This window comes from Neovison vison, chromosome 1, assembly GCF_020171115.1.
Source record: "Neovison vison isolate M4711 chromosome 1, ASM_NN_V1, whole genome shotgun sequence".
Lineage (NCBI taxonomy): Eukaryota > Metazoa > Chordata > Mammalia > Carnivora > Mustelidae > Neogale > Neogale vison.
This window is the reverse complement of record NC_058091.1, coordinates 284,422,303-284,448,990: the sequence shown is the minus strand read 5'-3', so window position 1 is coordinate 284,448,990 and position 26,688 is coordinate 284,422,303. Positions and strand designations below refer to the sequence as shown.

Genomic DNA, 26,688 nt, shown 5'->3' with positions numbered 1-26,688 from the left:
AAGCAGAGGAAGCGTGGAAAATTCTGCAAGAGAGAGATTTTGTCAAAATTCAAAATGTAAAAACAAAATCTAGTCCCTTGCTTGCCCTTCCTCAACTCTTTTTAAATAGATGCATCATAAGCCAGTTCCCCTGGGTAGATATTCTTTGCTACAACTGAGTTGACTTTATGGCTAAGAGATGGTGTCTTCCTGCACTTGGAATGGACACCATGCAGTGTATTTTCCCCTAAATTCCTCCAATGTTGTTATCAGTTCTCCAAGGAATGCAGGAGGTGGAGGATACTGCCTTGTCCTTTTTTGAACCCTCCTCACCACCAAACAGTGCTCAGCACGTGTGTGGCCCTTCTCAAGCAGTTGTCTACCGTTTGACTGGGTCACATCTACTCACAATTTAATTCCATTGTTTCCAAACATGTTTTAATAACTGCCATGCCGTGGGAATGCAGAAATAGCTAAGATGTGCCTCTTCCTGTCAATGTTTTAGTCAAAGATTCATCATCTTATAGTCCAATGAGAAAAGGATTATTGGTTGTGTACCAATATTTTCTGCCTTTTCCTCATGCCAAAATAAAAACTAGTCTGCAGACACACTTGCCCTTCATAATGAAAGAGCACAGCTTGGGGCACCTGGGTGGCTCAGTGGGTTAAGCCTCTGCCTTCAGCTCAGGTCAAGATCTCAGGGTCCTGGGTTTGAGCCCCACATGGAGCTCTCTGCTCAGCAGGGATCCTGCTTCTCTCTCTCTCTCTGCCCGCCTCTCTGCCTACTTGCGATCTTGCTCTCTGTCAAATAAATAAATAAATAAGAGCAAAATTTAATTATAGCTGAGCACTCGTGTTGAGGCAGAAGATTTTCTCTCAATTATTTCTCAGTAAAATCCCAGGAGGTCAGTTTACACATTTCTCTGAGGTAAAAAGTGTGAGGGGAGAATAAAGACTCCAACAAGGAGTTCTTCAGGAACAGTCAGCATTGGTGCTCTTCACCTCCCTCCTCTGCCTGTCACTTAGGGCACTAAATTCCACTTTCTAGAATTCAATGTGGTTTTAATGTAGTTCACCTTTACTCACTAGCTAGCTCCAGATGGTTCCAGGAATACTTATATCCGCTAAACTGAAGGATGAATATGGTGGAAGGTTTCCTAGTTACACTGAGGTTTGCTTCTTGAACTTGATTCCAGTGCAGCCTTTATTATTTATTATGGCTTCTGACTAAGGATTATGGGGAAGCACACACCAAGAGAGCCAATGCTGAAACCATCCATCACAGTATTGGGAAGCCACCGTCTTATTTTCTACTTTTAAAGAAGTATTTCTTCCAGTTTCAGATGTTTCCTCTCTTTTGATCTAGAAAGCGTTACCATTTTTACCCTGTGGGAGAGACACTTCTTTATGGGGTCTGCTTTCCTTTATGAAGTCAGCTCCTCCTAGAACAAGTTCCATCTGAAGTTCTGGAGGTGAGGAGAGGAGGGAAAAGAGATGGAGCCTTTGCTTTTGCTGTTTTAGAGCCAAGAGAATGGGGCAGCCATGCTTGTACAAAGTGCTTCTGTTCATGAGGACAGGGAATGAGTGAATGTGGCCGGGAGAGAGGGGGATCTACTCTTCATTAACACATGGCCCTGACCAACCCATTTCCAATTACATACTTACTGCGGAAGTTGTCATTTTCTTTTTAGGTTTTCAGGAACAACTCTGTTCAAACAGCTTTCCTATCTTTAATATCACTTTGAAAATTTCATTGAGAATAAATGTATGTTTGTTTATTTGTTAAAGGGACATAATGACGCCAATGGTTTGCTCCATTGAGAAACTACCAAAGATGTGTTTCATCCATTTTCCTAAGGAATATTTTAAAGACATGTTGTAGTGCTTAGAGGGGGGCCTACCATACAGCAGGTATTTGACAAATGTTTGTTGAATTACTGACTGAATGAAAAATGGCTCTGATAAACTATAGCAATGTTATGCTAAGGACAAATATGGTTATGTGGAGTATTATTTGCGGATATACGCTGTTTCACAAATCTAGAAATCTTTACAGCTTTATAAATAGAAATCCTCTAATGTCATGAACCACCAATATATATAACAAGCAGAACTTCTGGGGAGACTTGTGTCCAAATTCAAACCCCAAAATAATCTTGGACCACGTGTGTGTGTGTGTGTGTGTGTGTGTGCATGTGTGTTTTGTTTTGCTGGATTGTCTTTAGAATACTATCACAATGTTTACATTTGCTTGAAGGATGATTTAACCCCAGCACACAGGGTTTATTTGGTGAAATACAAAGGCAATTTCCTTTTCGAAATAGTGTTTCATGCATTGGGCATAATGAAGGTTCAACAAAAGTAGATTTCCTTCACCCTAGACTTTTAACCTCAAGATGGCATTTTATAATAATAACACCAAACTAATGTAATATGGCTATATTGATATGGTCTTCTTTGTGGTAATATCAGAAGCTAAGAGCATCAGACTTTGAAGATAACTAACTTTGATGTAATGGAAGTATTCATGGTGTTGCTTTATTGGTGGAGAATATATGCTTTCACAGATGAAATCCTTATATGATGATTCATATTTTTAAAAAATAATTATATTTTCTCATGCTCTGAGTCATGTTCTATTTAAGAGATCTACTTTTGGACTTATAATGAAGCAATGATGAATATGAAATTAAAAAATAAAGATAACTGGTACCAGGACTTTATTAGGCATTTCACTGGATACAAAGAAACTTTTTTCTTTAACATTAAGAACAACAATCTTATCCAAAAATTTCACATTTGCTAAACAGAACAGTGGTAGGCATGTATTTTCTTTACACCACATTTATTAAAGTATCAATGACCAGATCCTAAAAAGAGAAGGCACAGATCTGTCTCCCTCTGGTGATTTTCTGGTATCTAGTGAAAGAAATGTCACCAGCTCTGCAAACTCCCATCCTTTAGAAATGAAGCAAATCAATACGAAGGTGTGCAAGCAGGGACCATGAGATGAAAATGTTATATTAGGGAATTTGGGGACTTTCTTGTCACTTACAGGAATTTCAGGAGAGGAGGTAGGTTCCAAAAGTGTTCCAAAACTCCATCCACATTCAGACCAGGTCAAGGACTCACTGTTGGATACAACAGTTTTTTGAAAACCCTATTTTTAGGAATTCCAACATAATTCTATTCTCTGCAGACTGTTTTAGAAACTGGACTTAGATCTCATTGTTCTTACCCTGGGGTGTCTTGAGTTTTCAGTTCCTTCAAAAAAAAAAAATGCTGGTTGTTATAATTTGCTTTGGCAAATCTCCCTGGCAGGTATTGGTTCATTGTCAGCATCCATGTCCTATTCCCTGCCCAGCTCCAACTCTGTCTTCTAAGGAGGCACCGATGAGGCTGCATTTATATCCCAGACTCTTTTCCTCTCTTTTTTCAGTAATCAAAAGAAGTTTTTTTTCTAGTCAAATTTTCTATAATTCCATAGATGATCAGTTCTAAACTGATAAAAGTAATTTATGCTAGGAGGTTAATGAGGGGAGCAATGGATTAATTTGTTACCTCTCCAAATGAAGAAGAAATTGAATTTTAGAAGAGGTCCTGGTATTGAGTTGGAAGGTGCTACCAGTTTCCAGGGACATATTTAATGTGTAGTGTGTTTTGGGGTATCCCTGTTGCTGGGGAATGTTGCTTAAGGGATTAATGGGGGTGACTCTAGATCTTGCAACAAGATGGTAAAGGGAAATTTTGAATGTGGTAGCATTAATATTATAGAGGCACTTGCTTGCTCAATTATGTGGTCTCTATTTGAATTGGTCCTTTGGTCACGGAACTTACTATGGACCGACATTTTCCTTCATGAAGGGTATTAAGATATAGATTTCCATGAGATACATTAATGTAAGGGTTTAGAAGGAGGTAGGATCTCACCCTTTGTAGGTAGCCCAGCTGAAAAGAGAGAGGCAAGATGGATAGGGTTGTCAGGGGAAAAAATACAGGATACATCCAGTTAAATGTGAACTTTAGATAGACAATGAAAAAATTTTTAGTATGTCTCACGGAATGTTTTGGAAATTCTTATACTAAAATATATTGTTTAACTGAAATTTGAGTTTCACTGGGTGCTCTGTGTTTTATCTAGAAAGCCTAAATACGGAATAGAAATAATTGAGGATAGAAAAAGAAGAGAAAATAAGATTGATTAATATTCCACACCCAGAGCCCAGGCTCAAGAAAGATGACAACATTTTTACTTTGAGCATGACAACTCATGCATATCCTTGAATTAGTCATGCATTTTCTATTGCTAGACTACACGTAGGCAGATAGCAAAGGTTTAAAAGGATATTGTATGCCTGTGTTTTGAGAAGGGAACCGTGTTGGAACCACCTAATGTGGATGGGTCTTAGCGACTCTCACAGAGCTTAGGCAGTTCATCTTAAGTGAGAAGATCCAATCTTTAAAAAAATGAATGGTTTGAAGAAACCATTTTCCGTGGAAAATTTATCCTCAAAAGCAGAGTGGTTCCATGTTTGGAAGAATAGCTTTTGAAGTGCACTGGTTCTGTTGCTGATGGAAACAAACATGAATCTATGTTTTTGCATGATAATGAAGTTCATAAATGATTGACATTGGAAACTTTGGAGAGGCTTCAGGTGTTCCAGAAGCTTAACTGTTTGCTTGGGGGAACTCAGATAATTTCTAAAGCACAGTCCTCATATGATTAAAAAAAAAAAAAGGACATTTTAAACAAAAACATAATTTTTCTTTAAATTTTAATCCCAAATTACAACAACAAAAAATGGCAATGAATTAAGGCTGGTCATAACGTGCCCTTTTTCTTTAGGATAAGTTTGATTTTTTATAAGATTTGATATATTAACACACAAACCACATACAAGCACATACTTTTGACTCATACAAATATACATTTAGAACTAATACCTATGAAATAGTATCACAAATGAAATAAAAACCGCACAATTTTCAACAGACTCAATCAATACATTTTACAAATTCTACAGAACATTTTATTGATGTCAGGAAAACAAACAATTTAGAGCATTTAAAACTGTATGTAACACAGGAGCCGCCAAGAAGTTATGGCAAATATAGCATTTACACCAGTGTGTCACTGAAATCTAGTTGAAAAGACTAAAGTGCTGTAAAATCAGATACTTTTAAAAACCTTGCTTAGCATATCCTGAGGACACCTTGCATTATTTTCTGTTAGCAATTCAAAACTCAAGCATTCTACCCATGGAACTCTCATTTGGATGAGTCACCAAAGGTCAGGAGACTGTGTCATTGGATCTGTAAAATTATAGAACTGGAAACTCACAAGAACATGCATTTCCTGAGACTTCCAACTTCCCAGTCTGGACTGCTAACAGAGGAGAACCCGAACAGGTAACTGGCTAAAACATGTCAGGACCTCAAAGAACTGAAAACAGCTTTAAGTAAAGATGAGTGTTTGTTTGTAATTTATATTCAAGTCCATCTTCAATTCTCCATCTTGAAGTACAATCGACAATGTATTTAGACTATTACTGCGAGGCATTTCTTATTTATGACGGTCTCATTTTTCACTGGTTTTCTAGTGATTTCCTTCTCCTTTTAAATATTTAAATATCTGAATTATGTTTATGTCCATTAATGTAGTAAATATCGATTTTGAGAGTTAAAATGGCAAGAGAATCAAGTTGAGTGATTAGAGAATGCAGTTTTAACTTGAATAATGTGTGTGTGAGATGTGCATCTCGTGTGTGTGTGTGTGTGTGTGTGTGTGTCTGCATGTGTGTACACATACAGGCACATACATGCCAAACACTCCATGCTCTAGTACATTCACTGTTAGGTGGCGCTCCACGAAAAGTGAGTTTTCCCAATATGGCTGAAAGTGAATATTGAGGTCATCATATAGAATATCCTAAGGCTTTTAAAAGATGCCTCCTCATTCTCTGCACTCATATGATTGTGTAGTAATAAGGGAGACATACATGATAATGGCAGGAGTGTTCACCATTTTGGTCCTTCAAAATTACAGACAAGAAAGCAAGCCAAAAAAAAAAAATTATATTATTTGCATATTTTCCCTCATCCCACACGCTCCTTTGATTTCCTGTTGCAGATTGGGTAAAAGTTCGATTTTGTTTCTGTTTTTTGCCTTGCAGGACTTGTGACATAAGTCTCAAGAAAAAGCAAAAAAAAAAAAAAATGCACCAAGATGTATCTCCTGCCATCTATCTTGGGGTCTATTTGTAGCCCTTGTGCTCCTCGCTCTCTAGAAAGACAATGCCCTCCTGAGACAAAGGAGCATAGGCAGAGGGTAAGCTCTGATCGCATAATACTAGTCCTCACCCCCACTTTTTATTTAAGGCCCACAGCCTGCTCCTTAAGTGTGCTCAAGGCAGGGCCAATGGACAGGAGACAGCCAAAGCGGCCTTCTCTCCGTTCCGCTCTCCAAGGACTCCCTCCTGGTGACTCTCCCTCTAGCTGGAGGACTCATAATTCGCGTCTACCTGTTCCCTTCTTTAGAAATTAAGGCAAGTCCATTTACTCTGGGTGCCTGCTACATAGGGACTGTATGTCCACGTGGAAACCATAGCATTGACTTGAAAGTACCTTTTGTCAAACAAGGTTTCTGTGTGCATACCATTAAGAACAATAAAAAGCTTTCTCCAGTTAAAAACTGCACAGTTTGTCTAAAGCTTCAGCATGTTTGTTTTTTCCAGCACCCAAATGACAAATATGACAAAGCTAACTCTAAGCAAACATTGTAAGAAAGCATCTAAGTTCAAGAAAATACAACATAGTTACCTCTATATTTTATTCATTCTTCATTAATAGGTTGAGAAATTTTTTTTTCTGTTATATACATAAGTTAAATCCTTGTGTCATTGCAAGTGTGCTTGGCTAAAGAGCCTCCTGAGGGATGAAAAATGAATTGTCAGAGAGAAAATCTGCTCACAAAGCAAATTTACAGGATGAACATTTCACGAATCCATAGTCCTTTAAAGATGATTCATATTCAGTTGCACATTAAGAGCAGGTGAAAAGCTAAAAAGACAACTGCAGGAGGAGGGAAAGTGGGAAGAAAACTATATTTGTGAATAATTAAGTCCCAAGCTAGGATATCTCTACAAAAATATTTGAATATGACCAGCCGCTCTCCTTTCAAAGGTCTTATCACTCTTTTCATACCTTGTTAAGGGTTTCAGTCTCAAAATTAAATTATTTAATATTACCCATGTCTTTGCTTGAACAGCACTGTGGCTGTGTCTGCCCATGTGTGTGTGTGTGTGTGTGTGTGTGTGTGTGCTTTTGTAGCTGTCCACTGGCAGGAGTGGGTGGACACTGCGTACTGTGGGAAGTGAGACATAGACCCACAACTGGAATGTGGAACTGTTCCGTGTATGCACATACTATGCTGAGATCTATTGAGGTCTACTGAGCGGACCTACACACTCTGTAGAAGTACTCTCTTCAGTGTGATCAATTTCTCTTACTACCCTGCAGCTGCTAATAAGCACTATTTTTGGACAAAGAGTATTTACAATCTCATAACCAGCTCTTGATTATTCATAATCTGGACATAATCAAACCCCTTGTCTAGGTCTAAGAGATTAAGCCACATGTCCTGGGTTTAAATTAATTAAAAACTGAGGGCATGCTTTTATTTCGCCATAGCCCTACTTTGCATGGACTGCATTTTCCCAGGGAACTACTGAGGTGCAATTATTTATAAACATGAAGATAAAATAATTCATAATTATAAGAATTTCAGCAATTTATAGATTTTGGGAAGTGCCTCACAATATTCCTGGGAGGCACATAGTCGAGGGTTATTGTGCTCTTTTAAAGTTATCTTAGAGCTGTCAGATATCACAAAGATACCATGAGGAAGCGAGGCTCAAAGTCCTGTTATCATTTTCCTTCCCTGTAGACCAAGACTATCCAATGTTGGGACACGGGAAGGTTCTGTAAAACTTTTGCTTCTGCCCCAGTCTCAATCCTGGGGTAGGACAGAACCCAGAAATGATGCATCAGTGTTAATTTTCAGTGCAGCTGCCCAGATCACATGTATTTAAAAATCTCCTAAAGACATTTCATGGATCTTTCAGAATTTAGGGACATAGTTTCAAAAATTACTCTACTTCTTTCTTCCATCTTTCCTCTTTCTCAACTTCAAGTAAAAATCTGAATCAAAACTTCTCAAAATATGTTCCTCAAAATCTGGGATTTAGAATTACATGTTTGGAGATCCCAATTTCATAGGAAAGCGTGCACAATCTTTCATTTATTTCTTCTTCCTTTTCTACCTTTTTTTTTTTTTTAATCAAGACAATTGTTAGAGGAGATTTTTGTAAGAGTTCTTTTCAGAGTTTCCTGATCTTAACATATTTATCATAATTTTTCATTTATTGAGCATTTGCAGGGCGATATTATTTAAATGATTCCTGAATTAAAATGGCATCCTTCTCTTCCTCCCCATCTTTCACTACAGAGTTGGCACTAATTGTTCTTTCAAAAAATTTTTACACTATATTTATAGCTGCCTTAAATAGAAATACTGTGAAACACTGTTATTTTCATATAACACAAAAATTACTGATTATGTCCTCCAATATTACTGATGCAGGGAAACTGACTTGATGCATATTTTCTATGGCCAAAAGTTAGCAATGACTGACCAACTGCAGATGACTACAGGATATTATATTATACCTAGTTTCACAAAAACAAATTTCAGTACAACAAGGTAATACATATTACGTTGGGCAATCAATTGTTTTGAGTCCCATACAGCATCTGATTAAAAAGAGCGCGCGAGAGAGGGAGTGAAAAGGTTCAGTTAGAGGAATCAGTGTAGGAGTCCTAGGCTGAAATCAGAAATGCAATCAAGTAAACACTCATGAGTTATACGTTGCAAAGACTAATTCTGAAAAGCAAAATTCACGGGTCTTTTTTTATCCCTTACACTAGAAGCAGATTTTGCTCATCAAATGGGAAATGAAATATTTATAGTAATGCAGTATGATAATAATCACTGAAGAAATGGTTTCCCCCTTTTCCCACCCACTACCAGCCTAATCCCCTCAGAGACCCAGTGGAATAGGAAGATCAGAGTGTTTATAGATAATATGCCTAATACAATGAGTCTTCTCTATCTTACTCGTGGATACTCCAAACCGTACTATCAAGTGTTGGCTTCTCCCTCATCAAAGACATAGTTGAGCTTTATGACGGTGCTGATGAAATCACCAAGTTCTACAAAATCAGCAGTGACAATATTGATGCCACTCTCTCCTGGCTTCTGAGTGCGGACCCACTGCATCATGGCAGGAAGAGCCCTGAGAAAGGAAAGAAAAAGAGAAGTCACAGAAGGCAAGATACTACTTTTCAAGCTTAAGATACCCAGGCTTTCCTTTGGTTTTCTAACACATCAAAATAATTGCCCCAATTCTAGACACAGAATAGGGAAAAAAGCCAAATGGACAATGGTAAATATTTAACCTCTGAAGGTGAAGGAACTCTGCAGGAGAAACATTCACCGTAGTGGCCCATATTGGACTTTTCATCTTTGGAGATCTCAGATGTGTGAGAGTTTACAGTCCAGCTTTTCCACAAAGAAAATGACACTCTTGCATTCACATTCTAGTTTGGCATGTTGTGACTGCCAACCCTGCAAAGCTTTGCGGGGGTAAGATCAGAGACGAATACATGTAATTAACCAACATTTATTACAAGCTGGCTATTTTCAGGAAATAAGCTAGGTACTGTAAATAGACAAAACAGCAAAACCCCCTGCAGCCAAAGAGTGCATGATTTGGTGGTGGGCAAGTGGATAAAGAAAAAAATTTTAACATAATACAATCAGGACAGAGAGGGACAAATAGTAAGTAATAATCATAAATAAATGGTATCGTTTCCTAAGAGGGAATAAGTGTTATAAAAATGAGGACAAAATGGGTTAGGAGTGTGCAGGTAGAGAGGGGTGGTATAGATTACAACTTAAAATGGGGTGAGTTAGTAAGCTTCATTGATAAGGGGACATTTGCTCAAAAGTTAAAGGAAACAAGGGAGTGAGTCATGTGAATATCTAGGGAAAGCATTTCAGTTACCACCATGGCCCTTAGGGGGTAGCATGCCTACTTGGAAAAAGGAAGGGGAGAGTAGTAAAAGGTGAACCAAGAGGGCAGATCCTGCAGGGCACTGTAGACCATTTTAAGGGCTTTGAGGGTTACTCTGAGTGAAACAGGGAGGCTTTGGAAGATCTTGTGGGAAAGAGTAGTACAAGCTGATCTTCATAATAAAAGAGGACTCATTACAGGGGAGCCTATGTGGCTCAGTCGGTTAACCATCCAACTCTTGGTTTCAGCTCAAGTCATGATCTCGGGGTTGTGAGATCGAGCTCTGTGTTGGACTCTGAACTGAGTGTTAAGCCTTCTTGAGATTCTCTGTCTCCCTTTCCCTTTGCCCCTCCTGTGTGTGCTCACTCTTTCTAAGATAAATAAATAAATCTTAAAAAAAAAAATGACTCATGACCATGAAAGCATAAGGGAGTCACTGAATTTGGCCTGAGCTGTGAGGGAAAACTTTCTAGAAGCCTGCTCGTGAAGGTTAAAGACCAGGAAGAGTAGCCAAGTCAAGGTGCGAAGGGGTGATGGACGATGAGGCAGTGCATTTTATGTGTAGGAAATGCCATTTCTTCACTATTGACAGTATGGTGTGTGCCCACGAGCAGGGCATGTGGTCAGGGAGGCACAGGTGATGTTATTACCACTGTGCAGTGTCCTCTGAAGCACGCGGAAGTGACATCTACTCTGACTCCAAGTGTCAGGAAGGTAGGTTTTACATGGGAAATGGATAAACAAGCAGCCCTGAGAGCTGACAGTGAGACAACAAAGAAAGTGTGAGGAAATCGATGTAGCTCTGAAGGCATGGGTAAGATGGGGAGGAAAGGAGAGAGTGGAGAATGGAGAGAGAATGAGGTGGTGGGTAGGAATCTCAGAGTAGTAATGTCATAACATTTAAGGAAGTCTTAAGTTGGAGAGATAAGAGAAAAGAACCAGAGGAAAGAGGGCTTTCAAAGTGTAGAACTGTCAGCAGTTAACTAGGGAAATCCTATGGTTAGATTCATGGCTTAGAGAGAGTGGCTTGGCTTCAGGGTGAGCCAATGAATGGGACAGAATTGTAGTAGGGGCAGGAGTAATGGTTAGGGACCTGTCAAAGCCATCCAGACCAGAGACAGTGGTGGCTTATGTTGCACCAGCAGCAACAGAGATACTTGAAAAGACTTGAGGAGATAAAATGATGTTTGGTTAGTGTGGGTGGGATGGAGATGGAGAGGGAGAAAGGGGCTCTGGATGGAAGTGTGGACTCTAGCAGTGTTCTGGCAGGTGGACATCATTCGCTAGTCTTGGAAAGACAGGAGGGAAGGCTCTCCAGTGATGTGCTAAGTTTGGTCTGAGATATTGAGGTGACTTTGGGACACTTCTTGACATTTCCATTGGTAGATAAGTACAGATCAGATATTCAGGACACAAAGTTGTCAAGAGTCATCACATAGCATAGTTAGAGCTAGAAGAGCAGATAAGATTACCTGATTTTATAGAAGTAAAAGAGAAAACGTGAAGATCAGCAGCATGTAACTATTGGGTAGGAAACCTGATTCAAGAAAAGAAAAAGAGAAGTAGGCAGAGAAGGAGAAGGAAAATCAGGAGCATGTAATTATCACGGGAATCAGCAGAAAAAGGAAGCCGTGCCTTTTTTGGTTTGTGAAGGTAAAGTGTGTGATATCCTACATGTGCCTTTCTCCAGATCTCAGAAAGCAAATCTAGTGAAAGCAAACTCAAGCCATCCAGGCAAAACTGACTCAGCTGTCTTGGGCTACGTTAATTTGGTGGGTCATCCCTTATTAAATTCTGATCCACGTTTTTCAGCATATACATTTTCCCATTAGGCACAGATAGAGGACGATATTGCTTCTAAAAGAGTATAACATGGATCTAAAAGGCCCAATGCCTTCAGAGAATAGACTGGCAGGTGGAAAGATTGGGTCTTCACAGCCACAGTTTCAGAAGATAATTCTACTTTACAATGAAAAATCTGGATCCCTGAGCACAGACATGAGTGTATTCAGATTCATTAGAAAGACAGATGCGGTGGCAATGTGTGTGCAGCCACTCAGATTTCTCTTCTGGACTTGCCGGAGCAGATATCTCTGTGTTGTAAATTCAGTGTCACCTTGGCATTTTAGAAAAGGCAGACCCTCTATGGACAAAGCATCAGAATTGGGCATTTCCTGGGAAGAAGGGGTGGGAGGATGACACTGAGGCCAGTGTTGACTCTGCATTGACCTTAACTGAACAGCGGGTTCACCAGATTCCTTGAGGTACTAGGTCACAAGAGGCTCCAAGAGCAAACAATTCCCAATTTAGAACCATGACCACCTCAGAAATAGCTTCTCTGATGCCATCTACTGCTCTAAGATTAAAAGTCCTGGGCCTGAATTTAGAGCAACTAATTATCAACCCCATAGGGTGATCTTAGGAGAACATAAGACTGCTCTGTTCCGTTTCCCTGTAAAATAGATAGCTCTGAGGATCGACAAGACACCATTTTGGAATGGCCTGTAGGTCTCAGGTGAAAAATGAGTTTTACATTTAAAATGCCATTTCTCTGAGTCATGGGAATATTTCTATTTTTCTCTTCAGATATATTTTCCTCAAGTCAGTATGATACCAAAGACAAAGCAAGCAATAATGCCAGGTTGAATCTTGAATACTCAGATGGTCTTAAGTAGAATTAAGTTGAACAAAAAGAGTCAATATCCTGGATTAAAACTTGCTGATACTACTGAAGTTGTAATAATTTTTCAGAGTACCATTTCTTAACCCATTTTCATTACTTCCCCTGCAATGGACCCTTTAAAAATATTTTTTCTGCTCTCCCTCCTGCTTCATGGTACACCACAGGTAGACTGTATTTCTGCTGATATATTGTTTATATAACTGCATTTTATACATAAGAAAAAGTTTTTTAATTTGCCCTCCCAAGAACCAAGCTTTGGCACTTGGGATGCCATATTGATATTGACAACTTTATAGCTAATTGACAAGTTTTGATTATATTTAGTCTTGAATAATTGAAAAACTTACTCTTGTGGTAATAAAATACTGTCTTGATGTAACAATTTCCATGGTATAAGCCAGTTAAGTTTTAACTTTTTAATTAATTAATTAATTCATTCATTCATTCAACAAAGATGTATTGAACACCTGTGGAGGATGGTGTTGTATTTGCGGCTCCCTAGCGCGATCCTGGAGTTCAAACCATCTTCTCTCTGGGAGAAATGTTGCCATAGCCTTACCCACACTCTCCTTTTTGTGCTTTGTCTACACTCCAGTCAAGACAATTGATTTTTCATCTGAGTTCTTTATTCCTCTACAAACACAACCACAAAGTCTTCTCTCCCCTTTAAGATATACCCAGCTCTTCAGCAGTGTAGATGAATCTGTCCCTACCTCCCTCTCACCATCTACCACACAGATCCCTCTCAGGTCTCATTTGTTACTACTTCCCACATGCTAATTTGTTCTCCAGCAATACTGAGACACTTGTATTTTGTCCTAACCACATGCTGTGGTTTCATGCCTCAGTATTTTTTCAAGCCTTCTCTTTCAATGAAATACCATTCCTTCCTCAGTACCTTTCTTGGTCTGACTAATTTCTACTTGTCCTCCAAGGTTTGGCTCAGCCATTATCTTGGTCCCTTCCATCCAAGTATGGGTGAAGAATCCTTTCTTTTCCTTATGCTTTATACTCCTGAAGCATGCTTCTGTGACTGTGAATTGCACACAACATTGACTGGACCCATTTCCTTGCCTATTTCTGTCAGTGCCTGCACACTTTTCCAAGAACAAAAATCATATTACAGTCGCCAATATATCCTCTGAACCTACCACGATCCCTGAAACCCAAAAGGTAAACAACACATTTGTTGAATCTAAATATCAAACTGGAAATCTTGGTCTCAGGTATCACAAAGTCTATCAAGCAGAATGGCTGTGAACCAACTGTAATAATACAATATGGAACAATGTTCATAGGCATAGGCATCTATGGGAGCATGTGAGATGACATAATTTATGTCACTTAGGAGAAGTTTAGGAACAATTTAGGGAATGCATCACAAAACAGGTGACATCTGAACTTGGCCATGACTTCTGACATAAAGAAGGAAGGCATTTAAGAAAAGGGAACAGTATATGCAAAAGCGTAGGGGCTGTCCCAGTAGATCTCCAGAATTTACTTCTCTTGCATAACTGAAACTTTGTACCATTTAATTCTAAGTCTTCCCATCCCTCTTCCTTCTCCCCAGCTCTTAACAACCACTATTCTACCCTCTGCTTCTATGAGTTTGACTATTTTCATTTCCATATGTAAGTGAGATGATCCATTATTTGTCTTTCCCTGTCTGGCTTATTTCACTTAGCATAATGTCCTCCTCTGTACTGTATACTAAAATTTGCTAAGAGGGTAGGTCCTATTTTAGGTGTTCTTTCCTACACACACATACAAAAGTAATAACAAAAACAAAGGGAGCAGAAGCAAACTTTGGGAGGTAATGGATATGTCTGTGGCCTTGATGGTGATGTTTTCATGGCTATATATTTATCCCTAAACTCATCGATTTGTAGACATTAATATGCACAGCTTTTTATATGTCAATCAGATCTAAATAAAGTAGTTTAGGAAGAAGCATATGGGCATGAAAGATGATACGATTAAGAAAAACAAGGTGAGGGACGCCTGGGTGGCTTAGTTGGTTGGACGACTGCTTTCGGCTCAGGTCATGATCCTGGAGTCCCGGGATCGAGTCCCGCATCGGGCTTCCAGCTTCACGGGGAGTCTGCTTCTCCCTCTGACCTTCTCCTCGCTCATGCTCTCTCTCACCTCCTCTCTCTCAAATAAATAAATAAAATCTTTAAAAAAAAAGAAAAACAAGGTGACCAGAGAGTAGGGGCCATGGAGGTGTGGGGATGTTAGGGGGACACCTGTATTGCTTACTTGCAAGGAAGGGACAAGAAGGTGTTTGGCCAAATTGTAAGGAACCTCCTTTGACAGCCTGTGGAGTCTCAGCTTCATTCTGTGTGCACTTAAATGTTTGTCATTAATTTTGTCCAGTTAAAGAAGAGCTCTTTGATTTTTCCCATGCAAGAAATAATCTATTAATTTCATACAAAGTCTACCAACTAATGACACTGAATCTTGTATTCTTGTCACATACAAAGAAAGAACCCATTGTCTCCCTTTGAAAGTTCTTAGATTGTTCTCAGACTGTTATGAGATCCTAATATTATTCATTCATTCATTCATTCATTCATATTACTTCCACCATTCAGCCAATAAGTTGCTGGTAGAAATTTGAGTAACGTTCACTAATATTTTGAAGGAAAATATTTCATAGTGAAGTTATATTTTCTGAAGAGATTCTTAAATTTCCTTTGAATCTGCATATTAATATTTTAGTATTTATGGTACAGAAAGATAGGATTATACAAACACTGTAAGGTTGTCTTATAAATGTCACACTTTCTCTTAATCTCTCTTTTTCAACAGATGCTAGATTTATAGTGTAGATGTAGACTGTTTACTCACAAGAACACCCTGACAACCAGGAGAATCATTTCAAGATAAACAAAAATTTATTTTTTTAAATTTTTAAAAAAGATTTTATTTACTTATTTGACAGACAGACATCACAAGTAGGCAGAGAGTCAGACAGAGAGAGAGAGAGAAGAGAAAGCAGGCTCCCTGCTGAGCAGAGAGCCCGATGTGGGGCTCCATCCCAAGACCCTGAGCCCATGACCCGAGCAGAAGGCAGAGGCTTTAACCCACTGAGCCACCTAGGCACCCCAAGATAAACAAAAATTTAAATAAAATGATAGCACTAGTGTCAAATCTGGAGCCAAGCTGTTTCTACTCAAGTCTCAGCACCAGTATTTATTGTAAGCAAATTAGTTAACAATCTAAGCCTCAGTTTCACCACCTAAAAAATGGGCACAATAACAAGGATTGTAAAGTAGTGCGTGTAAAGTGCTGAGTGTCCAGCTCTCTCAAGTGGGACTGTACTGAGCATCCTTTGAGTGATTGCCTGCTCCCGTCTTCAGAGTCTCTTGAAAGGAAGGTAGCAGGAAATCCTGAGAGCCACACCAAGCCTGTGAGATGTCTTTCTAAGTTTCCCAAATCTAGTCAAAGACAGAAAGAATGAGGGCAAGACTGGTGATGTGGCTCTTAGGGAGATGTTCTGGGAAGGGCTTTGCTTCCAGGCGCACAGTCGTGGCGAACATCTGATATGCTTCTCCCATCAGAGCTGCTAAATCAATGAAGGCGGCGGAAGAACAGGCGCTTCACAACCAGAGCCTGGTACCTGAAGCCTCAAAGCCCTTCTCTGGACTGTGGCGCTCTCTTCAGGAAAGGCATCTTCAAACAGATTGCAGGCTTCTTAGGAGGGAAACAGGCACATCTGCAGGAATCAGAAAACCCTCCCACCAAGAACAACAGGAAAGGAAAGACAGAGGAGCCAGAGGTCTTGTGATGTGCTGGCTTTGAGAACTGGTTTTGAAAAGATTTAAAGGAAAAGACTTAGGAGTTGAAAGCGCTGAGTTCAGTAACCCTCAGTGTGCTGACCTTGACTTACCGATTCATGTCTGTCTCCTACTTAGGAGGCTGCCGTCACTTCTCTGTGCTCTTAGCACAAAGGTAAAAATCCTTCACTGGCCTTAGGGGCCTTGAACAACCGCCTCCTGTGGCTCCTCCAGTTCTGTCTCTTTCCCTCACTGAATTCTAGCCACATCCTCAGTCTTGCTCACCTCGACCAGCCTCTTTGCTCAGGGAATTTGTAAATGTTGTTTGCTTGTTATAACTGGCCAGAATGGCTTAACTTTTATGTCCCTTCACTGGCCAAGCCATTCATCATACAGGTGATAGTTTAAATGTCACTGTTTCAAAACACTAGTGAGAATTGTCATGATATTTATACGTGTGGCCAATATCCGTGTCCCCAGCTGGACTGCAATCACTTTGAGGACAAGGGCTGTCTGTTTTCCCACTGCTGTATTCCCAGTGCTTAGCACAGTGCCTGGCATAGACTAAGTTTATCCAATAAATATTTACTGAGTAAATAAACAGATTTTAATGAAAAAAAGTTTTTTTAAAGATTTATTTATTTGAGAGAGAGAGAGACAGAGCGTGTGGAGAGGCAGAGGAGGAGGGGGAAGGAGAGAAGCGACTCCCCACTGAGCTTGGAGCCTGCCTGAGGGCTCCACCTACAATCCATGAGGTCATAACCCGAGCCAAAATCAGGAGTTGGATGTTCAGCCTCAACTGACTGAGCCACCCACGTGCCTCTGCATTACTTTTAGAATAGAGATGTACACAGTAACGTAATTCGTGAAAAGACTGCCCAGTTTTTCTCTCTGTGGCTACTGCCTAAGATTTTAGTTTGTGAATTCACTGCTTTTGTTAAATGAAAGTGGTGTCTTTTTTTTCTTAATTGACTTGACCAATCATTTTGTAAAATGGCTTTCCGGGCGTTATACACAGGGAGTCAGGAGAGTCTGTGTAATAATAATGAGAGTAGTGACCATTATCTTCATAAGAATAGTTTACCAGGAGCGCCTGGGTGGTTCAGTGGGTTAAAGCCTCTGCCTTTGGCTCAAGTCATGATCTCAGGGTCCTGGGATCAAGCCCCACATTGGGCTCTCTGCTCAGCAGGGAGCCTGCTTCCTCCCTCTCTCTGCCTGCCTCTCTGCCTACTTGTGATCTCTGTCTGTCCAATAAATAAACTCTTAAAAAAAAAAAAAGAATAAAGTTTACCAGAATTAAACTTAATCAGATTTCTTTATTTACTCTCAATTTTGTGTTAGTTTTAATTATTAATTATAATTATCTATCATTCAATTAGATTTAAATTTATTAGGGATCCATGTTAAAGTTATATTCAAGTTTGTATATAGAAACATAATGCTTTCACCACAAATGTATTTTATGTGTGCTACTTCTTTAACCTCTCCAAACCATGTTTTTTTGTAGTTACGAATGAATGATAATAAAACACTTGCATCTTTCAGTGAATTTAATTGAATGTATTTCATTTAAACAATGACATGTTGCTTTCACTGAATGAAGTAGAATCTCCAAATTCAGTTTGTTAATTTTTACACAACTTTCTGATGCCCTTGGGGATAAAGATTACAAATGAAAATGTCAGAGCCTTGTTACTGCCTGTCCCAGGCCCAGCCGCTCCTGAGAAATGGATATTTGTCGATCAGCAAAGTTTAAAATTATGATCACAGGTCCTTCTCTCCCTGAGTGCCTAAGTCACCCAGACCAACCAATTTTAAGCAAGTCTGATATATTTTAATATGTGACTTCCTGGCAGTCTGGTCATTTCCAAAGCTTAGAGAGTTCACTTGAAAAATGCAAGGAAGAGAAAGACAAAAGACAAAGAAGCCCTTGCCCAAAAGGCTGGCATTGATTCACCAGAGTATTAGGGGATAGAAGGCAGGGCCTTGGCATCTGTAGGTTTAAACCCTGGAAGGGGCTTCAAAATATCCTCAGGCAGACAGACAGGCTATCTCATAACTCATAACTTCTGAAAACACAAGGCTTATCATTTTTTGTTAAACCTGTTTCTGTTCAGGAAGCAGCATATCTGATTTACATCTGATGAAAATATCTCATTTTTGAAAAAATCTTTTTCCCCTAAAATTGAGCGCAGAGAAAGAATGAAGTCATATGAATTATCTGTGAAACTCCCTCACAAACAACTCAAGAGATTTTAGAGAGCCTAACCTTTCCTAAATAGGAGATTAAAGCCTTCCCACATCTTCCTATAAGCCGCACTATGTACCTTCAGAATGAAATTACTGCAACTGTTGGGTGTAAAACAGAAAATAATTAAAGGCACGACTATACACATAGCTGGTCTGAATTTTTCCCTCTGTGGCAGTGAAAGGAAGAATTCCCTCTCTCTTTGATTTTCCCAGATCCTCTGCTTAAACCCCATTTGTAGCTTGATAAAGTCATATGTTCAACAGATATTTATAAAGCACATCTCACAGGCTGTATCTTGTTCTGTGTGCTGAGGGCACAGTCAGGCTAAGAACCAGACACAGCCCTTGCTCTCTTGGTCCATGCAGTCTAGAAAGGGAAAAAGATTTATTTAAAAATACATGAATGAGCAAACAAGTAATAAGAAAACATACAAACTTCAAAGAGAAACTTCAGCTCTGGTCCCAATGATAATAATGTGTTTTATCGGGGCGCCTGGGTGGCTCAGTGGGTTAAAGCCTCTGCCTTCGGCTCAGGTCATGATCCCAGGGTTCTGGGATCAAGCCCCGCATCTGGCTCTCTGCTCAGCGGGAAGCCTGCTTCCCCCTCTCTCTCTGCCTGCCTCTCTGCCTACTTGTGATCTCTGCCTGTCAAATAAATAAATAAAATCTTTAAAAATAATAATAATAATAATGTGTTTTATTTATAATTTTGTATGAACTGTGCAAACTCTCTGCGTCCCCATTTTCCCTAATTAGGAATAATAGCACTCGGAGGTAGACACACCCCCATACAAAGTGATGATACAGACAAGGGTGCTATTCAAATGCAAGGTCTGGGGTTGTTTCTAAGCGACTGGGCACAGCCACGAAGGCAGACATGTTCTGGGAGCCACAAAAGAAGGACACGAGAGGCCCTGGGTCGTACGGGGAATCTTGCGCAGAAGACTGACCAACCTTCCTCATCACCCTCACTTGCCGCTTTAAGTTTTCAAAGGGACACATTCCAAGTCCTCAGCAATATGCGAAAGCTATTTCCTCTCCTTCCCATGCCAGGCAGGTTGTTTAGTTTATTTTTGTGTTTGTTTAGCAAAGAGCAATACAGTCAAATCAAAGCAAAGGACACCATTCGTTTCCTTCAATGCTGGCAACGGGAGCCGTTTTTATTGTGGTGTGGAAGAAATCCGTTAAAAACCCATTTTCAATTAAAATAAGATCATAGCCACTACAAGAAGAATGGTGTTTAGAGTTCCTAAAATGCACTGTGTCTGCAGGCTCATCATATGCTCCCAGCCAATGCTCCAGCAGAAAGCCACAACCCTGCCAGGAGCCTTCAAGGTGAGCAGGTCAGTCTCCCGCTGAGCAGGGACTCTCCTAACTGCGAATTTTCTTTCTTTCTTTCTTTCTTTCTTTCTTTCTTTCTTTCTTTCTTTCTTTCTCTCTCTCTCTCTCTCTCTCTCTCTCTTTCTTTCTTTCTTTTTTTAAAGAATTTATTTATTTGACAGAGAAAGATCACCTGTAGGCAGAAAGGCAGGCAGAGAGAGAGAGAGGAGGAAGCAGGCTCCCTGCTGAGCAGAGAGCCCGATGTGGGACTCGATCCCAGGACCCTGAGATCATGACCTGAGCCGAAGGCAGTGGCTTACCCCACTGAGCCACCCAGGCGCCCCTAACTGCAAATTTTCTAAGGGAGGAAACAAGAAAGAAAGCACTGCAAATTCTAAACACAAAGACGTTCCGTTTATTGAGATTGAGATGGCTAGGAGGCACACGACTGGTTTTCCCTTCAAGGGTAGAGTCTCGAGATGATGAACACTTCTGTGTGGGGTCAAGTGTTCTCGCTTCGGTCTGTTCTTACACACCTGTAGCCCCTCACTCAGAGCAATGTTCGGGGAATGTGGTACTCAGAGTTCAGCAGCAATTTGCTTTATTCAGGACAGTTTTTTATCTGCGGGCATCTGCCTCGCCTTTCTGCTCTTCGGGAAGATTTCCGTTTGCTGAGAAAGAGCTGCAGTTGAACTTGCACTGAAAGTAAATTTGACGTTTCTGTTTTTGCTTGGATCATACGTCTCAAGGACTCTCCAGGTTGAACCCTTGGATTGATCAAGGATTGCCAACTTGGGGGGGGGGTCCTGGACTAGCGATATCGGAGGCTATAATGTAAGCCTCGACAGAAATCAGTCACCCATGAACTGTGGTGGCACAAGTTAACTGAGATGACCCTTTTCTTCACTGCTGGCAGAATCATTTTATGAATTCAGTTTTAGTATTGAGTACCTATTGTTTATTGGAAGTTCTAGTGGAATTCTGCATGCATTTAATTTTAGCAATGGGGAGATGAATTCTTACTTATCAAATATACATTTATTAAAGGAGATGGGCTCTGTGAGGGGAAAATGTGGTAAAAGCTAGTTCAAGGTGAAATCCTGGGAACCACTGATCTCCATCACCCTCACAGATTCCCTCCTACCGTCCATAAACGCTTACCGAGTACTTATCATGTGACAGTGGTAGGGACAGACACAGGGAGGGACCGGACATGGTCATTGCCTTAATTATAGAACTCATTCTGGAATTACCTGGACTGCTACAGATAGAAATCGCATAATTGCCTTGAATAGCCTTGCATGGAAACAAACGGAGATGTCCGTGAAGCTTCTTTTGGCCTCATGAAGTAGCTGCTGGCCTCTTCTTGACATACACTCTAATTCCAATGGAGACATTCCATAGACTCTTATAAATTCATGAGGCCAAATAAAAAATACTCTCTAAGGACTCATGAGGCAAGTGAGTATTTATCGGGTTTTAATGGACTGCCTACAATCGATACAGGGGCAGTAGGAAGAGCAAAAGCTTTAGATTCAGGCAGAGATCTATTGGATTTACTGATCAAGTGTGACCTCAGGAAAGGTTAGGTAACCTCCCCGATGTGAAGTTTCTTCAGTGTCAGGGGAGGATCATAATGGTACATGCCTCATAGTGGTTTTGCAGGAATAAGGTGAAACAACAGGATACGGAGAGGTGCTACAGCCTAGAAGTGAAGAGTGAAGATGCTGGAGCGGACTCTGAATTCACACCCGCACTCTCATTTGTGCTTGTGTTACTTCAGACAAATGAATCTCTTCTAGCTTTAGTTTCCTTGCTCATAAGACAAAATTTTAAAAAGGAAACAAATGTGAAGATTAAATGGAATACATGCACATCAAATTTAACATAGTACGTGAGAGATGATAATTCCGAACATGTTAGCTGCTACTCCATTTTTTAAAAAAGATTTTCTTTATTTATTTGACAGACAGAGATCACAAGTAGGCAGGGAGGCAGGCGGGGGGCGGGGTGGTGGGGTGGAGCAGGCTCCCCACTGAGTGGAGGACCCGATGTGGGGCTCCATCCCAGGACCCTGGGATCATGACCTGAGCTGAAAGCAGAGGCTTTAAACCACTGAGCCACCCAGGCCCTCCGCTGCTACTCCATTTTTAGTGTTAATGCTTAAAGTGCCCAGTACATAACAGACAATGAATAAATGTTAGTTAGCTTAATTTTTTTTTCATTTTTCCTAGTTTTAGGCTACTTTAAGGCAAGGGAACTGAAAAAATTACTCTATGTATAAATGTATCCTCTATGTATAAAAATTACTCTATGTATAAATGTACGACTGCTGTGAAGAGTGCCAGATCCCCCCTTACAGATTGAGGGCGCTCCTTCTCCCAGACACTCTGAGTGTTGTTGGCTGTCAGCTCTCAGCTGAGTTTCTGTCCAAGAGCTGCCCTCAGGCAAAGAAAGCCACCTCACTCAAGGTGACACATGCTCTCTGGGGATAACTTGAATCCAATGGGTAATCTTTGGGGAGGAGTATATAGAGGTACTTGCCTCGAAGTGGGACAATTCTGAATGTTCATCCCAGCTCCAGAGTTTCTATGGGCTTGGCTGAGGCCTTTGTTGAGAACAGCCTTGCTTCTCCCTCTGCCTAATCCTGTTTCTTTCACTCTTCTATAGGCATGGATCCCGGGGGAGCCCCAGAACAAAATTTCTGCATACAAATTTCAGCATTTCAGAGTGTATTTCTTGGGAAATCCAACCTACAAGTCTCTAGTTAGATGGCAAGAAATTCTGTGATCAGTAGACTTTCTCTTTCAACCTGAGTAGGAATCAAGAATGGCCTTTGGCAACCTTAATGAGATGGAGGTTAAAACTACATTTCTTTTTCCAAAATGCAAACGGTATAGGTCTTAGGCTGGTTTAATTGGATTTTTTTTTTGGAGATAGGGAGGGGGGCAATCACCCCAGGAAAACTGCATTTATGCTTAGGGCCATGCAAATACAGACTCACAGGTGTACCCCTACTTCCTCTGGCAAAGCAGAAAGGCCACCAAAATCAGACTACTTAGAAACAGTTACCACATAGTCTTACTTTAATCATCTGTTAGAAGTTTCTTCTGGATGCCATTATGCTATGAATAATATATCAGGCTCAGAAAATCTAAACCTGCTTCTAAAGAAAATGTTTATCGTGGTCACTCTAATAGAAGACTTTTCCAATCCAAATTTCTCTGCAGAAGCTGGGTGGGGCTATTTATTACATCATCACTGTCTTCTGTGTATAGTACTTTGTGCAACTCCCCGTCCCTAACACATTCTTTCTTTCTTTTTTTTTTTTAAGATTTTTATTTATTTGATAGAGACACAGTGAGAGAGGGAACACAGGCAGGGGGAGTGGGAGAGAGAGAATCAGGCTTCCAACTGAGCCCGATGTGGGGCTCAATCCCAGGACCCTGGGATCATGACCTGAGCTGAAGACAGATGCTTAGCAACTGAGCCACCCAGGTGTCCCCCAGACATTCTTTCAAAGATGAATGTGGTTAGAGCATCCAAATCAAATGTTCAATTTTTTTTTAAAAAAAGGACAAATTCAGAAATTTCACTTTCCTTAGAGAAAATGCTAATGGGTAGAATGAACACACACGGAATTTAATTTGATCAGAATATCCCAGGTGCTAATGTGTTCATGTGTCTGTGGGTCCATGTAATCATGCATAATTATCAGAGGTGATTTCTTTGGCCTTTTCTCCTTAATCAGTGACAACTGCAGGTGCAAGACGAAGAGGAATATGTCATCTGTTCTGCAAGAGGATAATATCCATTGTGCTATTAATTCTATAATTCCCTCCTGACAGTGGTCTTACAAAGCCAGAGTCTTTTTTTTTTTAATTATTTATTTATTTGAGAGAGAGAGCAAGAACGTGAGTGCACAGGCAAGAGTCGGGTGGGGGAGGGATAGAGGGAGAGAATCCTCAAACAAATTCCCTACAGTGTGGGGAGCCCTAGAAGGAGCTTGACTTGAGCCAAAATCAAGAGTCAGAGGCTTAACCAACTGAGCCACACGGGCACCCGTTGGAGTATTTTAACAGCACCAAAAGAGTGTAAAATTTTAGGTCAGTTTGACCAAGAAGAGTGTTTTCTATTGTGTTGTCTGTTTCGTATCTTTGGGAAATCATGTTACCTGACAATTTAAATTGTCCATTTTAAGATTCTCTGACAATACAGAAAATTCCTAGAAACTTAACAAAAAATATTGCTGAGCCATAGGTGCCATATATGTATGTAATTTGTTAATACATTCTCCCTCTTCCTTGCATATTTTCTTCTTGCCACACTTAGAAAAATGACAGAGGGTATCAGATTTGAAAATATCCTTAAGACATTTATAAACAGTGACCACATTGTCTATAAAAATATTTTTTAAACTAAGTTCCATGGGATGATACATCCTGAGATATTGAAAGATAGTCTTAAGACAAATGAACATTCCCTTGGTCAAATACATAGAGGTAATGTTGAAACCTCTTTGATGTTCACAGGACACATGGTAGCATATTAGGCATATTATCATATTAAAAACAATGAGATGTTACTGAAATAAGTTAAAAATTTATTTCCCTGCTTTCAAACTTATTTGACCTAAGTCCCACAACTACTGACACTTGCATGTGTGCGCACACACACACCCTTTTTTATTTCTTCTTATAAACCGCCAATGGACGTCGAGTGGATCTAATGTTCTGTAGAACACTATTCTGGAATTATTGCACTATAGCCTCATTTTCAAGGGCTCACCTCTGCCATATGTTTCAGGGACTTAAAATTCTCACAGCCTCCTGAGTCAGACCTCTTTGGATGACTCCCCCTATTGGAAGGTTCTTTCTGACTACCCACGAGTCTTTCTTAGGTTCATCCAGAACAATTCTATTTCTCTTCCACATGACATTCATTTAAATATTTGAAAATAACTTGGGCTCCCCAGCCCCTCTCTCTGTACCTCCCCTTCTCCATCTGAAGTGTCCCATTTTTTCCCCTTATATAATTCAGTTTGAAACATTCTTATTGTATTTGTCAATCTCTTCTGAACACTCCACTTGTCAATACTTCCTCCAGAAGAGGTACATGAAAATAATGCAATTTTTAAACTGGGTTTAGAGTATAGCAGAGTATTCCCACCCTGGTTCTGGGTACTATTGTTCTCTTATTATGGTCAAAGATTATTTTGACTATTTCTCTTTTAATCCTTCCAAGATCTTCACACCATCACCTTTCTCCTGGAATTAACAGCTTCTTCTGAAGGAAGCAGGAAGATATTAGGCAGCTCTAGTGGAAAGAAAGGAGCTCTGCTTCTAGACAAGTCAACACAAGCTTGCTACCTTACACATTCTTCTCCCAGTTTGACTCAGGGAATCTCCTTTCTGCTGCCAAGGAAGATATAAAGGATGCAGGAGCTGAGCTCCCACCAGAACTGTAGAAAAGCCCTCAAGAATGCTGTAAGGCTAGAACAATGCCTGGAGACTAAGCTGTTGGAGCAGATGAGAAATGGAAGTTTCGATGCTCTCAGAGATAGCTCCGGCTTGCAGTAGCAATGGTATTAGTCAGGGAATGTTAGCCATCCAGGTAAGTCTCCTCTGGGTTGCTTTAGAGTCAAGATATCGACATCAGAAGAACTTGTACAGATACAGAGAAATTTGAAATAATAAAATTTTTTCAAAATTTGCCATCACATATGCATGTGAATGTTTGGCCATGTAAATAAAAGATCTGCCTGCCTGCCTGAGACTGCACTTAGCAAACACAGAGGTGGGGTATGGTAAGGTGACATAGTGACAGTAATGCAGCCCTTCCTTAGGGCTGGTGCTCACTCTAGCCTCAATTAAGTCACTCATTAACTGGCTATTGATCCTAACAGTCAATGAACATAGAATGTGCTATATGAACGATGAGCATTAGCAAGAGTATCTGGTTGAATTTTAGGGAAGGATTTGAACATGTGGTACTAAAAGAACAATTGCTATACTTTTCCTTAATTAAAATCTTCCTATACGTAGATTAATGTATAAATTTATTGGGGAGCATGCTATAAAATGCCCCCCTCAATAAGGTGAAATAAAATGGTCCCTTATGACAGACCAGTCCTGGGTTATCTGAGGGGAAATCTTCAGGGATAAGACTTTGAACATTGTTACTGGATTGATTCAGGAATAAAAGGAAAGACACTGGCCAGAGAGGTTGGGGGAGCCTTCTCCTAGGGATGTGGAGCTGTTGAAAATTCAGAAAAGAGGGTCTGGTGTGTGTGTGTGTATGTGTGTGTTTTTATGGAATCTCAATTAACTTCCAAAATTCTACAGTCACTTCTACAACTGCATTAACGGCATGTTTTTATATAGATGCTGCTCTCTTGGGTCCTTCCATCAGCAGTACTTCTGTGAAATAATGAAGAAGCAGTTTCATTTAGGGAATGAAGTGACCAGCATGCACCACAACCTGCCTTATATCAGTGCATTTGCTTACACCTGAATTTTGAACTTGACTGTACCAGTGTCTTTGA

The 26,688-nt window shown here is 40.1% G+C and overlaps 1 protein-coding gene across 1 annotated transcript in view; it reads right to left on the bottom strand.

Moving 5' to 3' along the window:
• Positions 1-2,681: 2,681 nt before the first annotated feature.
• PLCXD3 (phosphatidylinositol specific phospholipase C X domain containing 3) overlaps positions 2,682-26,688 on the bottom strand; it is a 173,738-nt gene continuing 149,731 nt past the window's right edge. The window contains exon 3 of the mRNA XM_044232438.1: positions 2,682-9,332. Within this exon, the coding sequence (XP_044088373.1) occupies positions 9,179-9,332 (154 nt within the window). The 3' untranslated portion in view covers positions 2,682-9,178. The remainder of the gene's footprint in view (positions 9,333-26,688) is intronic.